Source organism: Bos taurus, chromosome 21, assembly GCF_002263795.3.
Source record: "Bos taurus isolate L1 Dominette 01449 registration number 42190680 breed Hereford chromosome 21, ARS-UCD2.0, whole genome shotgun sequence".
Lineage (NCBI taxonomy): Eukaryota > Metazoa > Chordata > Mammalia > Artiodactyla > Bovidae > Bos > Bos taurus.
Window position 1 is genome coordinate 3,944,235 of NC_037348.1, and position 22,333 is coordinate 3,966,567.

Genomic DNA, 22,333 nt, shown 5'->3' on the forward strand with positions numbered 1-22,333 from the left:
TAGGAACAGAGTCAGTGAATTAGAAATGCAATAAAATGACAAGTTCATGTCAGATATAGATAAGTGCTATGATAAAAATAAAGTAAAACAAGAGAGTGAAATAAAAAAGGCATAGGTGACCAGAGTAAGACCAGGTGAACTGCCTTCAATAATATATTTACACTGTGATGCTAAAAACATGAATATCTAGAAACAACATATTGCATCAAGAAAAGAGCATGTGCCAAGGCTATTGACTCTTTCTGAAGAGTAGAAGGAAGGTATGCACACTGCAAGCACGATGAGAGAAAAGGACAGTTGTAAAACGAGAGCAGTTAGGATGGCAGGAGCCAAACCCTCTAGAGGGAGAGGATGCCAAGGTGAAGGTGACTCCTGAAATGCTCAGGGACCCACTTTCCACTTTGAGAGAAGCACAGAATGAGAAGCAGGCATGTGGGACGGCCCCTTTGTAAATGGCAAGATGAAGACGTTTCTGTGTTTTTAATTAAGGTATAGGGTAACATCATCAAATGTGAATGAGGAGTGATGCCTGAAGTGAAGATATGAAAGTGTTCTTAAAAACAGGGAAGAATTAACATGATTAGGGAGAACAGATGATTTTATGAGCCCAAATTTAAAGACAGGTGATTTTCTCCATCCTCAAGGGATGAAGTAAATATATTGATAGATTATTTACAGTGGCCTAAAAAATGATGACGTTCAAAGCAGGTGTTACAACCCTAAAGCTAGCATGTAATTTACTGTTGGTGGGAGTAAAGATTGGCATAATCCCTCTTGGAAAGCAATTTATCAATGTTTCTTACTTAGCTGAAAGTAATTTGGAGGCAATGACTAAACAAGAGTTTGGGAATTAAACACATCTGCACTCCAATCATATGAGCCTTATTAATTCTGTGGAAGTGTGACTCACTCAGTCCTGTCTGACTTTGCGACACTATGGCCTGTAGCCAGCCAGGCTCCTCTGTCCATGTGATTCTCCAGGCCAAGACGATTGGAGTGGGCTGCCATTCCCTTCTCCAAGCGATCTTCCCGACCCAGGGATTGAACCTGGGTCTCCTGCACTGTAGGCAGACTTATTACCATATGAGCCACCAGGGAAGTTACTAATTGTGTGGGCTTACAGCTTTCCTGGGAGAAAAAGGTGTTTGGCCAGAAACACCCTATAAAATACTGTTTTGGAAAAAGATAGCAGTCAAACCAGTGAGATGACTTAATTTGAATCTCCTGAAATAAGTTCTAGGTTCATTTTAACATTGCATGAACTTTCTAAGTACAGGAATGTCAACTTTAACAATTTCAAGTCATATTCAACAGCAAGTAGGAATTTCACAAGATATTTTCCAATAAATTTTGCAGTAAGCTTCTCAGGCACAACATGGCTACATTGTTTTGATGAAGATGACTCAACCTCAGACTCCCAGGATCTTTTCAGAGAAAGTCAAGTACAATTTTATGAAATCATTACCAACTCCTAGCATCAGGATAAAAGGTCCAAAGACACAAAATTCATGGCTTGAAGAAAAGATCACATTACAAAGTACTCTCAGTGGGGCAGGTAAGATATTCAATGTCATAAGGTGATTGGTTGACTTGAAAAAGAAGATGGGAAGATGGGAGAGGGACAGACAGCAAGAGAACTTCAGCCTGGCACCAAAGGAAACAGAAAGATTGTCTTAGGAACAGGATCAAGCCTTGTGAGCCTCTTGGCAGCCAAGATCCTCCTAGTTCCTAAAAAGGTTTGGCTCCTCAAAGGAAATTTTCCAACAGCCCAAGTCTTATTTTAAGATGGCATGTATGCCCTATTCAGAGCATTCCGTTACCCCATCTGGTGATGTGATGAGTACCAGAGGTTTGATTCACTGTCTCATTCAGCTGAGCCAAGCAGGTAATCTCAAGGTAGTATCAGGCCAACATAGGGGTTGTAAGAGTCATTGAAAAGGAGTTCATGATTTAAAACAACCTTTTATCACTACATGAACATGGTCCCTCGCCAGCATCTTTGTGACTGACTACTTCTGCAGAGTCATCAGAGGAATGGATTAACGACTTCCCAGAATAAGTCTGAGATGATGTACAAACCCACATCGTGGAGAGCTCATCCCCAGCCAGAGATCCTCTTCTGCTCTTGATAAAGCAAAAGCCCTTGATGATTTCTGCTGTGATGGCTAGACACATCTGGGAAAAGGAGCCCAGAGGAGCTAAATGGTGACTAACCTACCAGCTTGAGCAACTGCAGGATACTCGAGGTGAAGGCCAATCCCAGTCTCCAAAGGAAAGAAGAACTCAACCTTAAGGTTCCAGGGACACAGGTCAACTAGGTCAATTAGGACACAGCCAGTAGGAAAGTAATCTCTGTTGGACTGAGCCTTCATGAGCAGTGTTTTACAAGCAGAAGACTGACAAGCCCAGTGCTCCACGAACCTCCTTGTGGGTTTAATCCACTCAAGTTTTCAGCTGCACCAGACCCCCTCCAGGACCAGGCACTGGTAGACCTATTTGCTAAAAGGATACAAACACTGGCCATCTTTTTCTCGCCATGTCACCAGCGTGATCCAGAAAGTACAACAGTAAAAAGAGAAGAGAGGGAAGTTAAGAAACCCTACCAAGGAGTGGATGCAGGGTGACATTCATACTATGTTATCGAAATACACAATACATATAGTGTGCCTGAGAATATCTTGTGGAATATATAAATGGTACTTCATTTCACACAGGATAACACTGAATATGTAGTTAGATGAATTTAATTAAATTATCAGTATGTTCAAGCACTAATGTGCCTTCTGTCCAAAAATTCAAATTATTTCAAATTCAAATTAATTTCTATAGCTATGTGAGCTTTTTTAAACTGAAGGCAGAAATTTCTAGATTAGCCAGTTTCAAAGGAATTTAGATGGCACATTATAGCTGATAAACACATGTGGAAAATGGTCTGTTATTTAATTTCCTTTCTGACAGCCTGTATAGCTCCACATGTAAGAATTGTTTAAAAAATATGAGGCTCTAAATAAATATCTAGGGGCTGTATTGACATTTGTTGTTACTGAGCCACGAAGTCATCTCTGACTCTTTTGTGACCCCATGGACTGAAGACCACTAGGCTCTTCTGTCCATGGGTTTTCCCAGGCAAGAATATTGAAGGGGGTTGCCATTTCCTTCTCCAGGGGATGTTTCCAACCCAAGAAGAGGACCCACATCTCTTGCATTGCAGGCGGATTCATTCCACTGTGCCACCAGGGTAGTCCATACTGAGATCTACTGTCGTTCTTCAGTTGCTAAGTCGTGTCCAACTCTGCAATTCCGTGGACTGTAGCCTACGAGGTTCCTCTGTCCATGGGATTTCCCTGACAAGAATACTGGAGTGGGTTGCTGTGTTCTTCTCCAGGGGATCTTCCTGACTCAGGAAGATTCAGGAATTCAACCCATATCTCCTGCTTGGCAGGCAGATTCTTGAACACTGAGCCCCCTGTAAAGCCCATTTGAATAAAAACAGTATGATTTGGAAATCCATTTACTGATTTAAGAGGCTATTTGAGATGTGTAATGAATGTAAATTTCACTTTGGTTGTTATTGTTCAGTCCTTAAGTCCTGTCCAACTCTTTGCTACCCCAAATTCTGCAGCACTCCAGGCTTCCCTATCCTTCACTATCTCCCAGAGTTTGCTCAAATTCCTGTCCATTTGAGTCAGTCAGTCAGTTAGATGGATGCTATCTAACAATCTCATTCTCTGCCACCGTCTTCTCCTTTTGCTTTCAATCTTTCCCAGCATCAGAGTCTTTCCCAATGAGCTAGCACTTCACATCAGGCTGCCAAAATATTGGAACTTCAACTTCAGCATAAGTCATTCCAATGAATATTCAGGATTGATATCAATTGGGATTGACTGGTTTGCTCTTGCAGTCCAAGGGACTCTCAAGAGTATTCTCCAGCACCACAGTTCGAAAGCATCAATTCTTTGGCACTCAGCCAAGAATGCACTCTTTATGGCCAACTCTCACATCCATCCATACATGACTACTGGAAAAACCTTAGCTTTGACTAGACAGACCTTTGTCGGTAAAGTGATGTCTCTGCTTTTCAATATGCTGTCTAGGTTGGTCATAGCTTTTCTTCCAAGGAGCAAGCGTCTTTTAATTTCATGGCCGCAGTCACCATCTGCAGTGATTTTGGAGCCCAAGAAAATAAAATCTGTCACAGTTTCTACTTTCTGCCCATCTATTTGCCATGAAGTGATGGGACCAGGTGCCACGATCTTAGTTTTCTGAATGTTGAGTTTCAAGCCAGCTTTTTCATTCTCGTTAAGAGCCTCTTTAGTTCCTCTTCACTTTCTGCCATAAGGGTGGTGTCATCTGCAAATCTGAGGTTGTTGGTATTTCTCCTGGAAATCTTGATTCCAGCTTGGCTTCATCCAGCCTGGCATTTCACATGATGTACTCTGCATGCATGCATGCTGAGTTGCTTCAGTCGTGTCCAGCTCTTTGTGACCCCATGGACTATAGCCTGCCAGGCTTCTCTGTCCATGGGATTCCCCAGGCAATAAAACTGGAGTGGGTTGCCATTTCCTACTCAGGTGATCTTCCTGACCCAGGGATCAAACCCACGTCTCTTACATCTCCTGTGCCACCTGGGAAGCCTCTACATATAAATTAAACAAAAAGGGTGACAATGTACAGCTTTGTCTTACACCTTTCCCAATTTTGAACCAGTCAGTTAGTTGCTCCATGTAAGGTTCTAACTGTTGATTCCTGACACATATGCAGGTTTTTCCGAGGTCAGGTAAGGTAGTCTGGTATTCCCATCTCTTTAAGAGTTTTCCACAGTTTGTTGTGATCCATACTGTCAAAGGCTTTCATGTGGTCAGTGAAACAGATGCTTCTCTGGAGTTCCCTTGCTTTCTCTATGATCCAACAAATGTTGGCAGTTTGACCTCTGGTTCCTCTGCCTTTTCTAAACCCAGCTTGTATATCTGGAAGTTCTTGTTTCATGTACCGCTGAAGCCTAGCTTGAAGGATATTGAGCATAACCTGACTAGCATGTGAAATGAGAACAATTGTTCGGTAGTTTGAACATTCTTTAGCACTGCTCTTCTTTGGGATTGGAATAAAAACTGGCCTTTTTCAGTTCTGTGGCCACTGCTGTTTTCCAAATGTGCTGACATATTGAGTGCAGCACTTTAACAGCATCATCTTTTAGGATTTTAAATAGCTCAGCTGGAGTAAATTTCACCAGAGAGTTTTTCTAGATAATTGTAAAAAGTTTACTATTAAAAGGATCCCATAGCTTATTATTATTATTTAAATTCTATATTATAATTTACAGTCATTATTAGCTGTTACATAATTTTAATCTCTTGGTTTTTCTTATTCTTGCCTGTTTTATGGTTGAATTCCAACACTTTCAAATGGAGTTTGGAAATTAATTACAGTTCTTTCATTCATATTGTATCATCTTGTCTGCTATGGTCCAAATGTTTATGTTCCTTCAAATTCATACTTGAACCCCAAAGTGGTATCAGGACATGAAGGCTTAGCTCATGAGGGTGGAGCCCCATGAATGGGATTGGTGCTCTAATAAAGGAGACCCCACAGGGCTTCCATCAGGTGGAGATACAGTGAGAAGACTCCTGGCATGAATGAAGATGCAGGCCTTCCCTGGACACTAGCTGCTGGCACCTTGATCTTGAACTCCCAGCCTCCAGAGAGTGAGAAATAAGTGTCTGCTGTGGGCGTTTGTTAAAGCGATCTGAGTGGACTCAGATACTGTCCTAACAGAGTGAAACCTTTCTTCTTAGATACACTAAATGTACTCTAACCCTGGTGAGAAAATAAACAACATAAAAATAAAAATGGAGAGAACCCAAGCAGCAAGAAGCCAAGAAGGCCGAGCCAATTTTCACTGATATCTGCTTCCTATGCTTTGCCCCCACTACACACATGTACACACACACACACTCTCTCTCTCTCACACACACACACACATTCACACACACATCCATTTCTACCTACATTTTTGGGGAGGGAGGGCAGGTAAATGAAGGACATGACTCCCTATTTTATGCTTACATGGCCTCTGGATAATCTTTTGAACAACCAATTTTTTTACTTGTCAGAATTTCAAAACTTTTCAACCACATCTCTCACTTTTAGGCAAAAACACAAAATGCTGAAAATATCCCAAGGAAACATTATCTAGATTCTTTTTAGAGTAACACCATGGCTTAGTTGACCTGTGCCACTTTTTTCTCTTACAGTTAAGTCTGATATTTGCTAAAATTCCAAATCTCATTCTATATACTGGTGTTTTGAGGAAGTTACTTAACGTTTTCCAATTAAGGCAGTGTTAAATAATTCCCTTTACTCTTCCCGAAGCACTGAAGTTCACAGTGGTATGGATTTAAATACACATTATTATGATTACTCTTTAGCCCTGTTGGAGTCTTAGTCAAAGATTCACAACAGGGACTTCCCTGGTGGTCCAGGGGGTAAGAATCTGCCTGCCAATGCAGGGGGCCCAGGTTCGACCCCTGGCCTGGGAACTAAGCTCCCACTTGCTGCTGAGCAACTAGGCCCATGCCCCACAACTACGGAGCTCATGCTCTAGAGCCCACAAGCTGCAATTACTAAGTTTGTGTGCCACAACACAGACCTACACAGCCGTAAGTAAATTAAATGCTAAAAGAGTCACAACATTTGGAGATAAACCTTTGCTCCAAGATAACCACCTGTGCCCCATTCCTGACTGTGAGGCAGACACACTCACTCTAAAACAAAACAAAAACCAGTGCTAAGTCAACACGAGACACAGACTGCTAAGGTCACCATGCCGTGGAAGTCAAAACCACTAAGAACCAGCAGTGGTGGAACATCACGGGAAGGCTTGGTGGCTTCCAGGATAACCCGGGAAGCCCAGGGATCCTCAAGGCTCCAGGCAGCAAGCGGTCTGGTTTCCGAATTCACGAGACTTCATTATGAGACCTGGCGAGAGGTTATTCTCACCAGGAAGCCTCATATTTACTCATCCCCATAAACATTGGTGGCGCCACCTCATAAAGCTCTGTGGAGACCATTCCGTATGTCAGCACACGTAGACCTTTTTTCAACTCTGCAAATGGCTTTAGGAAACTTTACTGAAAGCCTCTAAAGTAGGAAGGTGATATTAATTATAGGCCTTTGTGGTTATGATATGGGAAATCCATCCTGAGGGAATCTGTTCTTATAGCCCAATTACATCAACTCAATCCAACTCTCAATCAATCTCAATTTCACTTGCTTGAAAAACAGCCTTGCTTTATAGTAACAGTAATGCTCCGAATCTTAGATTTATAAGATTCTTCTTCTTCAGAGTTCAGAATGTTTCATGGATGTCTCTTAATTAATCGGAGGACATGGCCTCACTTAATATAATCAACTCCAGTAAAACTCAAGGCCAACGTGCCATGCAACCATGAACCCAGCCCACAGGGCAGACAGACCTGAGCCCGTACAGCACCGTCCCGTCAGGGTGGAGGCGGATCATGCGGTTCTTCACCGTCACTCCGTGCACAAATGACTTTTTGTCATTTAAGAAATATGTGTCAGGCACCCAGAGCTGGTCAGCCACTCGATTGTCCAGCGTGAGGTTGAGAGGGATCCCAGAATAGGCGAGCCTTTTATCTCTCCAGTATTGTTGAAAATACATGGTCAAGGTGTAATCCTGGGGGGAAAAAAGAAAAGAAAAATGGAGTTTGTGTTCAACCACAGGCAAGTTTCCTCCACAACTGGCCCAATTCAGGTTGGAATCCATGAGAAATGGGTTATTTTCGGACAGGGTTAGGAAGCAGTGGTTGCTTTCTTGTAAATGCAAACACTGGTTTTAACAGGTGTACATCATGTCTATAAGCAGTCTGTTTTATTTAGGTAAGAAGCAGACTAGACAAATTGGCATTTAAGAGACACCCTAAATAAAAGCCAAAAAAAAAGTCATCATAAAATTAGAGTGCTGGCAGGGAACCAGGCATTAGCATAGGTCCTCCTCCTCCCACCAGGCATACCTATGCCTGAGCAGCCAACAATACGCCAGTCCTGGCTACAAACTCTCAGCAGTTTAGACTCTTCCTCTCCTTCCTTCCACCCTCTGCACGGCTGTAGATGGAATCCTCTAGAAAAAATCACCAGCTGGGGACAGGATGACCTGCAGGAGGTCTCTCTGCGTCACGTGTCATATTTCCCTTTCCTTCTAGATTGCCAAGGCCATTACTACATGCTAATCAGGCCCTGTCATCACCTCTAGAGGAAGATACTTAGAGAAAATAGGACTAAAGCCGGATGTGGGAGGAGGCACTAGACTAGGTGCAACCCCCACAAAATAAGCAGCAAAATAGGCAGGTGACCCCATGTTTTTGTTTTGCAAAGTAGTTAGTGAAATAAGAAAGTGGGGTGGGGGAGACAAATCAGAGGCTGAGCATGGAAATTCTATTTTTAAATTTCTATTCTTTTCGGCAATCACTATTCAAGTTCAGAGTGATCAAGTCTAAAAACCCACTCATGGTCATGGGACATCCTGAACTGCATTGTGGAAGGATCCAATCTGAAAATCCAAAGGAGTCAGTAAACTCTCCAGCCAGGGAGGAAGAAATTACTGTTGTTACAGGCAGGAGCACGTGGGCTCCACACCGGCAGAGCACATCCGCTGTGCAGGCAGTGAGGGGCAGACGGCAAGCCAGTTGAAGGATCTTTCCCATACATGGGTCTCCTGACATCCCATCCAGTTCTTCTCGCCACCTCACAGGGCAGTTCTCAGAGCTGCCCGTGTCACTGACTGTTGCTGGCCACAAGCGTGCTGGAGCAGATGAGCCTCCAGAATGACAAAGCACACCCGCACTCCTCTCCAGGTGCCGTCACAGACAGAACTAATACATACTTCACAACTACAAACAAAAGAAAGTTTAAGCCAGTGGGCCCATAAAAAATCAGAGAGGGGGAAGCAAAAATTGCAAAAGGCCTGAGGAGCCCTTTTTGTTATATTTTTTTATTCTATTCATACTCGCTCAGTCATGACCGACTCTTTGCGGCCCCACGGACTGTACCCCACCAGACTCCTCTGTCCGTGGACTTCTCTAGGCAAGAATATTGGAGTTGGTTGCCATTTCTTTCTCCAGGGGATGTTCCCAACCCAGGGAGCGAACCCAGGTCTCCTGCATTGAAGGCAGAGTCTTTACTGTCTGAGCCACCAGGGAAGCCCTTTATTGAAGCTTTATTGCAACTAGAAAGAAAGTTAGCATTTGAGTGGATGCGAAGAAACAGGCATTTTTTTCCTGCTCACTTCCATGGCAAAGGTCTGTGCCTGGGATTAACTGTGTGAAGCCCCCATACACACACACACACAAAGTCCCACCACCAATTAAACATCCTCAGAAAGCAGGTGGTACTGAAGCCTTGGTCAGCTAGACACAAGGCAGGGGAATGAAAAGTCACACAAGCACTGTTGCTTTTACTGAACTGATGAGAAACCCCAAGGAGTGCAGTTGTGCTGGAACATTGGGTGCAAGAGGGGGAAAGTACAGAGTGCTGGGCAAGGCTGGACTGCAGCCGTGACCAGAAAGTGGGAAACTCGCACACTGGCTCCAAAGCCAATGAACACTGATGGTTTCTAAGCAGCAAGTGACATAACCACGTGTATCAACCACGTCTTTTATTTTTTGATTTCTCATGCTTTAACATGCACCCTCCTCTTGGTGTCTGCTGGTGACAAACTCTCTTTTCAATGAGAGCTGTCTCCTTATCTGTTGGCCTTGCCATACCTGAATAATAATAAAACCTATGTTTTAAATTCAAGGTGTGGGTGAGGAAGATCAGCTTTGCAATGGTGAGTTCAGTGGGTAACAGGGATGATGAGCAAAGCCCTCAGTGAGTGGGAGATCCTGTTGGGGGATGATGAGGGCGGACAGAGAAAAGGGATCTTGGTTAGCAAGCCACAAGTAGTAGGTTTGATGCAGACCCTCAGGATGTGGACGGGCCTGTGAAGTTCACAATCATGTCCCAGCACTACCATAACATCAGTAAATGTAGGTGATGCATTTTAAGTGAAGCATGCAAAGTTTTGGTGGCATAACAAGATTGAGGTAAATTAGCAGGAGCAGCTAAAGGATTTTCAATTTAAATATAAGTCTCTGAATTGCCTTCTTTTGAAATAGAAGAGGTTCATCTGTTTCTCCCCTGGTTTCTAAGCCCTCATCCCACGCCCGAGTCGTGAAGTCTAGCACCGCTCTGCCATCTCCCTTCCAGCTGGTGCTCACGTGGGCTGCCATGCGGGTGGAGGCGCAGCCATGTGTCAGCTGGCCCTGGGAGCCCAGCTGTCACTCAGCCTGCAAGCTCAGAGCAGGGTCTAATTTTGAGTTCTGCTGCTCTCCACAGCGTTAGCAGCACCGCTCAGTTCTGGTCTTGGGTGTTTGCTGAGTGACTTGACGGGACTGAGGTACAGGAGAGCTTAGGAAACACAGGGATAAAAAGTAGCAGCACTTAAATGCAAATCTGCTGCATGGGCTGTGCCTTGGAAAACAAGGGCGCTGGGACTTCAGTGGGACACTACTCAGCATCTCACCTCATTATCCTGCAGAGAAAGAAGAGGCAGATGAGGGAATAAAGGCGGATAAAGGAGAGGTGATTGCACGGGCACAAGCCCCCTCTGCTCTCTTGGGCGGTTGTGGGGCCACGGCGCTGACTCCTGGGAGGGGTGTTAGGGAACACCGTTCACACTGCCAGCAGCAGCTAACATGTTTTGATGACAACAAGGGCCAGGCCTTGTGCGAGATCATCTTATTTAAATACAAGGCAGGGATTGCTGTTGTTCTCATTACCTTAGGAAGAAGGAAACATTTGGAGAGTTCATATACTTTGCTTCCCCACCCCCACTTACACAAGCAACTGGGGGAACTTGGATTTGAAGTTGAGGCTGTCTCCCGCTAGGATGGCGCTCAGCCTCTCAGCTCTGGTGGGGTTCCACGCAACACAGACAAACCAGCCCAGTGGGTGAGGTCTGCACAGACGTCCCCAAGAAGGGAGGGTGCAGCCATGTACAGTAGCTTTCTTCAGGTGAGTGAAAGTCGCTCAGTCATGTCAGAATCTTTGTGACCCCATGGACTTTACAGTCTGTGGAATTCTGCAGGCCAGAACACTGGAGTGGGAAGCCATTTCCTTCTCCAGGAATTTTTTTTTAAAGGGGAAGAATAAGAACTATGGTACCACTAAAGCCCCTCATCCTGCAGACACTTAGCACAGCTCTCTGTAGACAGACGCCTTGTGAAGCTCTGTTTCCTCCAAGGGGTCCCAGGCAAATTGCTGGTTTCCGGGTTTGGAGTGATCTGTCCTAGATCAAAGAACATAGCCATGAGGAGATGCAATCTATGTGGACTGGCAAGTCTGCCAGCATTGGATTTGAGTCTGTTCTCAGAAAAAGAAGAGAGCTTGAGACTGTAAAAGCTCCAGGAATCCACAGAGATCTAGATGGCAATGGGCTAGAGGGGAAAAGCAGGAATCATGGACTCCTCAGGGAACATAAGGTAGAGGTAGGGAAGTAAGCTTTTGGTCTTTGACCTCAGCACTGGAGGAGGACTCAGGTACAGTCCACCCCGAGAGCACTCAGCTTTCTGTTTAGGTCCAAGTCCAACCACTGAATGAGGCTGGCACTGGGAACTTGGGAGGCCCTGATTAAAAGCATCGGTTTCCTAGGAGACAGGATTTAGTGGAGGAAGGACAGGCAGTGACAGGGGACAGGGAAAATGCAAGTGTATCTTCATCCAGATTTCTCCAGGCCACTGAGAACTGGGGCTCTCTAGGGTATGATGCATGAACGTGAGTTTTTCAGTTTGAGTTGGTTCAAACTATGATAGCTTATCCGGATTTCCCAGCTGGCACTAGTGGTAAAGAATCCGCTTGCCACTGCAGGAGACACAAGAGACTCAGGTTCAATCCCTGGGTCGGGAAGATACCCTAGCATAGGGAATGGCAACTCACTCCAGTATTCTTCCTGGAGAATTCCCAGGACAGACGATCCTGACAGGCTACAGTCCATGGGGCCACAAAGAGCTGGACACAACCAAGTGACTGAGCATACAAACACAACAGCTCATTAAAATCACTGGGTGAATAAATAGCAGTGAGATGCTCCCTGAACTACCTCCTACGGTAATGGATATAAAAACAAAAATAAACAACTAGGACCTAATAAAACGTAAAAGCTTCTGCACAGGAAAGGAAACAATAAACAAGATGAAGAGAAAACCCTCAGAATGGGAGAAAATCGTGCAACTGAAAAAGGGTTAATCTTCAAAATATATAAGCAACTCATACAGCTCAGTATCAGAAAAACAAACAACCCAATAAAAAAATGTGCAGAAGACCTAAACAAACATTTCTCCAAAGGAGACATAAAGATAGCCAATAAACATGAAAAGATGCTCAACATCACTTGTCATTAGAGAAATGCAAATGCGAAACTGTAATAAGATATCTCTTCATACCAATCAGAATGGCCTTCACCAAAATTCTACAAACCGTAAGTGCTAGAGAGGGTGTGGAGAATGGGGAAGCCTTCTGCACTGTTGGTGGGAATGTATACTGATACAGCCATACAGAAAACAGTATAGAGATTCCTTTAAAAACTAGGAATAAATCTAAGATACAACCCAGCAATCCCACTACTGAGCATATACCCTGAGGAAATGATAACTGAAAAAGATACATGTACCCCAATATTCACTGCAGCATTATTTACATTACCCAGGACATGAAAGCAACCTAGATGTCCATCAACATATGAATGGATAAGGAAGTTCTGGTACATTTTTAGAATAAAATATTACTTAGCCATAAAAAGGAACAAATTTGAGTCAGTTGTAGGGAAGTAGATGAACCTAGAGCCTCTTATACAGAATGAAGTAAATCAGAAAGAGAAACACAAGCATCACATATTAACACATATATATAGAATCTAAAAAAATGGTACTGATGAATCTAGTAGAGGACAGACTTGTGAATACAGCGGGGGAAGGTGAGGGTGGGATGATTTGAGAAAGTAGCATTGACATATATAGTATAAATATGTATTGACATATACAGTATAGTAGACATGTATAAAATAGACAGTTAGTGGGAAGTTGCTAAAACACATGTAGCCCAGTCTTGTGCTCTGTGGTGACCTAGAGGGGTGGGATGGTGGGAGGAGAGGGAGGTTCAGAAGGGAAGGGATTTATATACATGACTGATTCATATTGTTGTGTGGCAGAAACCAAAACAAAATTGTAAAGCAATTTTCCAAATAAAAAAATTTTTTTAAATCATTAGGTAAGATAAAATGTCTAGAATCTCTCTCTCCCTCCACCCTCTGCCCTTCTCTCCCTTTGTTATAAAAAGCTCATGATGAACTTGGAATAAGCATGAAAAAATATTGAGGAATTATATTCAAAACAAAGACTCCTTCTTACAAAGAATCTTACTAACAAAAGCATTCAATTAAAGGGCAATTCATGCTTCAGGGCTTCTCTTAGGGATCATAAAGTCCTTTGATAACTTAAAGAAGTCAGGGCCCTCTCCTTTCTCTCCTTTTTTTACATATGTGTATTAAATCAAACAGCAAGAAACACTGAAGTCCAAGGCTAGGCCTATCCCTGCAGGCTTTATACTGCCTTCACAAAGTGAAAGTGAAAGCCGCTCAGTCATGTTCGACTCTTTGTGAGCCGATGGCCTATACAGTCCATGGAATTCTCCAGGCCAGAACATTGGAGTAGGTAGCCGTTCTCTAATCCAGGGGATCTTCCCAACCCAGGGATTGAACCCAGGTCTCCTGCATTGCAGGAGGATTCTTTACCAACTGAGCCACAACGGAAGCTCAAGAATACTGGAGTGGGTAGCCTATCCCTTCTCCAGCGGCTCCTCCCAACCCAAGAATCGAATCGGGGTCTCCTGCCTTGCAGGTGGATTCTTTACAGCAAAATACTACTAGGTAGGGCTCCATAAACGAGTAAGTCATTTGTTTAGAATTTGTGTCATATTTTCTCATTGAAAAAACATGACACGAGAGTTGGTAGGTTTTACCCCATATTACAAAATTCCATTTCATACAAAAGTCAGAAGCCACAATTTCTGAGTAAGACATGAGCCCAGCCCATGATCCCATGGTTGGGAGTCAGTGTGCTGAGGCAGCAGAGGATGGAGCTGGGAGGGGCAAAGGGGCAGGCATACAGTCTGAGGAGGCTGGGAACAAGCATTCTTAAATATGAGGCATTCAAGGACCAAGAATCTGTGCATAGGGGACTGTCCTTCTAAAATCCCCTGAGAATATACAAACAGCAGCAGGAACAACAAATAACAAGAAAATAAAACCCTTGAGTGTATAACTCAAGCAGCTCAAATAAATTGTAATAAGAGATAAACAAAAACATTTCTTCCTGCTTGTGGAAATTTCTTGGTATTTATCACATTAAGATGAAAAGAATACATATTTGAAAGTGGAAATACTGCTCATTATTCTGCAATTAGGTAACTGACTAGATTTCCTGAGCACAGGAAATGAAAAAATTTACTAACCCTGAGAAAGAAAGGCAATCTCGAAGCCAAATTTAAATATTTAACTGCAGCTGTGAAAGCCACAGGACACCTGCATTTGCATCTGGTTCAGCAAGTTTATGAGACCAAAACCTCACAGGTAAGTTGTTCTTAGGTCAGGAAAGACAGGAAATTGTTTCAAGAAGCTTACATAAGCCCTCAGTGGTGGAGGCTTCCTTTGCAGGCATTTCTGCAACTGAAATTAGGCTGGGGAAATCTTGGCACTTTTTAAAACAAAATTTATTTAGAAAATCTTAATCCATTCCTTTCAATGGTCAAAAAATGAGTATCCAATGCTGCATCCATCTCCCCTCCCACAACAGATTTTGCTGGTACCTAGGTTTCCATTTGTTGAATCCATGTGGTTACAATCCAGCAAAACCCTGCAGCCCACCCCATTCACCCTCATCCCCATCAACATAATACAAAGGCCCCCCCCATGCCCCTTGCCTTTGGCTTGTGGAAAAACTGATATCTCCCAGGCCTCCCTGAGTAACAGAAGAGCAGGCTCAACCTGTTCATGATCAGGACAATAGAGCCACAGGATCTTTCAGTGTCTGATGCACATTCCTGGCTCACTGTACAGATACTATAATTGCCACCAGAGGGAAAAAGCTAACTGCATGATGACTAGACTGTAGCCATGATATAAGCTGCTACATCTTGAGCAATACTAAGTCAAAGAATGGTATTAACGTTAGCACTCATAATAATCTATATCTTGGTGGTGGTTTAGTTGCTAAGTCATGTCCGAATCTTGTGACCCTATGGACTGTGGCCCATCAGCCTCCTCTGTCCATGGGATTTTCCAGGCAAGAATACTGGAATGGGTTGCTATTTCCTTCTCCAGGGCATCTTCCCGATCCAGGAATTGAACCCAGGTCTCCTGCATGGCAGGCAGATTCTTTACTGACTGAGCTACAAGAGAAGCATCTCTCTATACCTTTGTGGGCATCAAAAATAATTGTAGCCCATACATATAAGCAGGCAACTAAAACTGTCAGCAAAGAGATGCTACAGACACATTTCTCAGTATCTTCCACTCAGAATACACCACCCTATGTCAGCACGAAAAAGTTACAGAAGACAGACCTTTGCCCCTAACCCCAGAGAAATGGAATAATGTCTGACAAGTCTAAGCAGCTCTTTTGCCCCTTTCCTGTTTGCCCATTTCTGATTTCCTCGGGCCTTAATTAGAAACATGAGATCACTTGGTGACATTTAATCTAACTACTGAATGTATAAAATGCCTTGCCTAACCTGTTGATTACTTTCCTCAATTAAAAAGAGTAAGAATGAAGAACTATGTCGTTAAAGAATGATGGACTGTCTATTCCCAGCTTCCCTCTCAGCAAATCTGTAGGCAGACCATGTGGGCAAGACAAGCTTCCGAAGGAAGATCAGGAGAAGTCAGCAGGTCTGCACACAACAGAAAAATGATGAAGAACCTGACCTCCTACCATGAAGAGTAACTGAGATTGATTCCCTTCTTTCTCTTTAAAAATTGTCATGGCTGAGTGGAATCTTTGGACTTGGTCTCAGAACACGAGTCCACTTTCTCCCCAGATTAGTGGCTCCTCTGATGAAAGCAACTTTCCTTTATACCAACACTTGCCTTTCAATTATTGGCTTTTGAGCAGCGAGCATCTGAACCCGAGTTTGGTAACACGGTGATCTGTGAAAATAAAGCAGGACACCTCCTTCTGATCCCCTTTCCTCCTCCCTCAGTATCTGCCTCAGGCACTCAGTATCTGCCTCAGGCCGAGAACTCTGCTAGGTACTGTGGACCCAGAGATGAGGAGGGCATCATTTGTACCTTACAGTAGCTCACATTCTGGTGGGATATTCATAAAATCAAATCGACTATAATGAAAGTGACTAAGAGAAGGCACTTTAAACTCAAACATGCCCAAGTTTCAAGTCTGCCTTTTCACTGTCTTAAGCACACTTAACCATCTGGAAAGTCAGCCTGACACACACTCTGAAGTGATTAGCATCACAGAGGGCACACGCAAGGAGCCAAGATGTGTACAATAATGCAAAAGAAGTATATATTTAAGGAATATCTACTAAGTCTGGAGTTGGGAGGAAACTGGTGTGTGAATGCAGAGGAAGGGCGCTGAGATTTTCTGGTCTTTATATAGCTACTGCATCCACCAAAAGGCTCATAGTCTATAATTTTTACTCATCCACTTAAATGCCAAGTATATTTAGAAGATGAACCAGTCACCTCTGGATGAAATCTGGATGGGCTGCTGAAAATAGTTAACAAGTTCCCCAGTCCTCTATAGCCTCATGAAAAACTGGCAAAGGATATAAATTATTTTGAAAATTGCTTTTCATGTATGAAAAGTTACCATAGCTATTTTTCAGGAGTACAGTAAGTCTGAAATGCAAAATGATTATACTGATTTTCACTCAAAGGACAAAAAAAAAACCTATGTAGAATCAGAAGAAATCTAGAATTTAACCTAAACCGAAGAGAACCAGGAAAATGTAAGAGATCCTTGGCCAAATAAATTTCCAGCAAAGGCTACTATGCAGAGGGTGATGGAGCAGGATGCCTCAGACCACTGAGTTGGCTTCTTTCCCTGTGTCTTACCTTTGAGCCTCAATAACTTCTTGTGGAGAAATGAAACTAAAAATGCTCATTTTAGAAAAGTGGTCTAGCAATTAACTGAGCTAACAAAGCTTAACACAGAGCTTGATTCATAACAGGTATTTCAGGGCCAGTCATCCTCCCCAGAACTCCTCAACACCCAATGCAAAAGAATCCTCTTTATTAGGTGGGCTCCCAGCTGACTGCTCCATGCCAAATACACACCAACCTCCCCATCCCCCCAAAAAACCTACTGTGCTCTATTATCCCAAAACGCCAGCAAGAAAGACTCAGCCTAATGATTTTGTGCAGAATTCTCAGCACTACCAGAAGCAGACCTCATTCTTCGTTTCTAAAATCCCAAATTTCATCTTTTACTCAATATACAAATAAAATTGCAAGTTTGTTTCCTGAAATGTAACAGGTCACTATATTTTCCATAAAACATTTTTTTCTGCTGTGAAATATACTGAAATCACAAATGTAAACACAAATTTATAAAACAGCTATAGCATGAATAAAAATACCAAACGAGCCATTGGGCCGTGATCCACTATGGCTAATCTAACCTTCGGGTGCTCTAGGACTCACCTCCACCTACCCCTCCCCATTATATAGTCAATTGACCCCTCTGTATACAAAGAACATTTCACTAAGTGTCCTGTGCACAGCCCCCTTTAATTGTAAGTTGAGTCTCCCAAACTAAGCACTCAGGAACCAGGAGCAATGCAAGAAACATCTCCTGTTCTTAACTCCAGCCTCCAGTTTCTGTTCTTCCATCGGTCGTGCTGCGCTCTGGTGCTCAGTTCAGTTGTGCCTGACTCTTTGCGACCCCATGGGCTGTAACTCACCAGGTTCCTCTGTCCATGGATTTTCCAGGCAAGAATACTGGAATGAATTGCCATTTGCTTCTCAAGGGGATCTTCCTGACCCAGGGATCAATCCTGACCCTGCACTGCAGGCAGATTCTTTACCACTGAGCCATCAGGGAAGCCTCCTCCATCAGAGTCTCTGGCCTATTTCATTTTTCTGAGATGTCCACGGATGGATCCAGTGTCTTCTGAATCTGTCCATCCAGATGCCCCATATGCAAACCAAGAGTTCAATGTGTCTAAAATTAACTCATTATCTTTCTACTCCAAATCTCTTCCCCATTCTCTACTAGCATCTAGCCACTATTTCAGTCAAACCAAAACCAGAGGCTATATACAAACCTCTTCTTTCTTTCACATCTGAAATCCAGCATTAATTCCGTCACTGGGTTCTACTGACCCTATATCCTAAATACCTTCAATATCTAGATCTGGATTATGAGTCAGCAGCAACCGTAAGAGGGTAGGGAGTGTTTCCACTAATGTCCCCATGACGGTGGATTAGAGGTGAGCTCCTGGACTCCCAAACTGCACCCAAGAAGAATGCTTACCTATGCTGTCTAGAGTAGGCTACGTCCAATACCAGATTCTGATATATTATGGGTTAAACATAAAAACATACAAGATGACCAGATGTCTCACACTCCACATGGGAACAGATGTTCTAACTCAGCACAAACACTGTATGAATGAGCTGAATGTGCTTATAAACTGAGGAGGAGCTGTTTCATATTGTCCTTTGTTTTAAATGAGTATTCACCTGAATAACACTCATTAAAGACACCAAACTCTTCAGAAAATTATATATACATATACAGTCTGCAACATGTATGTGTGTATATTCAGATACAGAGCTTTATTTTCTAGCAACTATCTTTGATTAACAGGTTTATAAAGAGGATGAAAGTGAAAGTGTTAGTTGCTCAGTTGTGTCCAACTCTTTGCGATCCATTGGACTTTGCGATCCATTGCCTGCCAGGTTCCTCTGTTCATGGAATTCTCCAGGCAAGAATACTGGCGTGGGTTGCCATTTCCTTCTCCAGGGAATCTTCTCAATCCAGGAACTGAACCCAAGACTCCCGCACTGCAGGCATATTCTTCACTGTCTGAGTCACCAGGGAAGCCCAACTACAAAAAGGATGTAATGACTCAAATTCGTCATCTATCCAAAGGAGCTCCAAGAACTGGCTGTGAGAACAGCCACACTGCTCACGCAAGGTGCCTTCCACACCTCTGTATTTGAAGGATACTTGAGCTGGGAGAATATAACATCTGGGAGAAGTGAGGGATTTGTCCATGTTCTGACGGTGTGGCATTTCCCAAGCCTCTGCGCTTTTCCCTTGCTTGAGCACCGTGCCTGCAGATGACCATGAGGTTAAGAATTCTACATTCTGAAGTAGTCACAGTCATCCCTTGGTTTACATGGCTTATAGAGTTCTCATTATTGGCTTTACAGAACTGAGTGTCCCTCTGAATTCCTTCATCAGAACAGACAAGGCAAAAAATACAAAAATGCTTCAAGAAGGGCATATATTTATCATAAAGTAAAGAATGAATATTTCCACTGTAAGCCAAGAAACCTCACCCCTATAAATTTAAACCGTGGGTATTCAAGTGTCCTTGATTCTACACATCTATCTCTATAGCAGCATTTACCGCTGGATTTTCCCTCCTCAAAGACAACACATGTAGACTAGTGATGCCATGCGTTTTATAGTACTTTCAGTTTCCAAGAAGTGCTACTTTTAGACAGCACGTCTGTTCATTTCTGAGATCACATCTATTTCTGGTTTCTACCCAGAACTCATTAGGTTATTGCTAATAGACAAATCATAATACTAACAACCATACTTCATATAACTGGAAAATACTGGCTTGATAGCTTTTTGAATTGATATTAATTTCAGCAGAAATATTTGGATGGGGAACCCAGCAATGAATTACATGAAGCCATCCTCTGGGATATTACAATCACAGCCTGGGTAGCCAGAAAGAAATCATGATGCAGGGTTTCATACAATTAATCAAGTATAGTGCCCAAAGAGGGAGAAATCAAGTGCTACCAATTAGATAGGAGAGGAATGACACTTTGTTTCTGCTTTTCAATTTTTTTTTATTGAGGTAGAGTTAATTTTTTATATGTTTCAAGTATACAACATGGTGATTCACAAATTTTAAAGGTTATACTCCATTTGTAGTTATAAAATATTGGCTACATTCCCTGTGTTGTACAATATGTTCTTGATGCTTATTTTACACATAATAGTTTGTACCACTTATTCTCCTACCCCTCTCTTGCCCCTTCCCACTTCCCTCTCCCCACTGGCAACCACTAGTTTGTTCTCTATATCTGTGAGTCTGCTGCTTTTTTATATGTTGACTAATTTGTTGTAGAGATACCAGACCTTACCTGCCTCCTGAGAAATCTGTATGCAGGTCAAGAAGCAACAGCTAGAACTGGACATGGAACAACAGACTGGTTCCAAAGAGGAAAAGGAGTACACCAAGGCTACATATTGTTATCTTGCTTATTTAATTTATATGCAGAGGACATCATGTAAATAGCCGGGCTGGATGAAGCACAAGCTGGAATCAAGATTGCCGGGAGAAATATCAATAACCTCAGATGTGCAGATGACACCACTCTTATGGCAAAAAGCGAAGAGGAACTGAAGAGCCTCTTGATGAAAGTAAAAGAGAAGAGTGAAAAAGCTGGCTTAAAACTCAACATCAGAAAACAAAGATCATGGCATCCAGTCCCATCACTTCATGGCATGTAGATGGGGAAACAATGGAAACAGTGACAAACTATTTTTGGGGCTCCAAAATCACTGCAGACGGTGACTGCAGCCATGAAATTAAAAAAATGTTTGCTCCTTGGAAGAAAATCTTCTTTTGTGCATTTCTTTTTTTTTTTCTTTCAGGATGGTGTTGCTTCCTGCCTCCTATACAATGTCACGAACCTCTGTCCTTAGTTCATCAGGCACTCTATCAGATCTAGTCCTTTAAACCTATTTCTCACTTCCACTGTATAGTCATAATGGATTTGATTTAGGTCATACCTGAATGGTATAGTGGTTTTTTCCACTTTCCTCAATTTAAGTCTGAATTTGGCAATAAGGAGTTCATGATCTGAGCCACAGTCAGCTCCCAGTCTTGTTTTTGCTGACTGTATAGAACTTCTACACCTTTGGCTACAAAGGATATAATCAATCTGATTTTAGTGTTGACCATCTGGTGATGTCCATGTGTGGAATCTTCTCTTGTGTTGCTGGAAGAGGGTGTTTGCTATGACCAGTGCATTCTCTTGGCAGAACTTTGTTAGCCTTTGCCCTGCTTCATTCTGTACTCCAAGACCAAATTTGTCTGTTACTCCAGGTGTTTCTTGACTTGCTACTTTGGCATTCCAGTCCCCTATAATGAAAAGGACATCTTTTCTGGGTGTTAGTTTTAAAAGGTCTTGTAGATCTTCATGGAACTGTTCAACTTCAGCTTCGTCAGCATTAATGGTTGGGACATAGGCTTGGATTACTGTGATATTGAATGGTTTCCCTTGGAAACAAACAGAGATCATTCTGTCATTTTTGAGACTGCATCCAAGTACTGCATTTCAGACTCTTTTGTTCACTATGATGGCTACTCCATTTCTTTTAAGGGATTCCTGCCCACAGTAGTAGATATAGTGATCATTGAGTTAAACTCACCCATTCCAGTCCATCTTAGTTCACTGATTCCTAGAATGTCAATGTTCACTCTTGCCATCTCCTGTTTGACCACTTCCAATTTGCCTTGATTCATGGATGTAACATTCCAGGTTCCTATGCAATATTGCTCTTTACAGCATCGGACCTTGCTTCCATCACCAGCCCCATACACAACTAGGTGTTGTTGTTGCTTTGGCTCCATCCCCTCATTCTTTCTGGAGTTATTTCTCCACTGATCTCCAGTAGCATACTGGGCACCTACTGCTAAAAGATGATGCTGTGAAAGTGCTGCACTCAATATGCCAGCAAATTTGCAAAACTCAGCAGTGGGCACAGGACTGGAAAAGGTCAGTTTGCATTCCAATCCCAAAGAAAGGGAATGCCAAAGAATGCTCAAACTACCACACAATTGCACTCATCTCACACGCTAGTAAAGTAATGCTCAAAATTCTTCAAGACAGTCTTCAGCAATACATGAACCGTGAACTTCCAGATGTTCAAGCTGGTTTTAGAAAAGGCAGAGGAACCAGAGATCAAATTGCCAACATCTGCTGGATCATCAAAAAAGCAAGAGAGTT

General features: G+C 42.8%; 1 protein-coding gene across 2 annotated transcripts in view; it reads right to left on the reverse strand.

The window, feature by feature from the left end:
* Positions 1 to 22,333, reverse strand: part of GABRB3 (gamma-aminobutyric acid type A receptor subunit beta3) — a 282,816-nt gene that overhangs the window by 80,614 nt on the left and 179,869 nt on the right. For both annotated transcript variants that reach the window (XM_059879080.1, NM_001099380.2), the window contains exon 4: positions 7,473 to 7,693. In XM_059879080.1, coding sequence (XP_059735063.1) covers positions 7,473 to 7,693 — 221 coding nt within the window. The remainder of the gene's footprint in view (positions 1 to 7,472; positions 7,694 to 22,333) is intronic.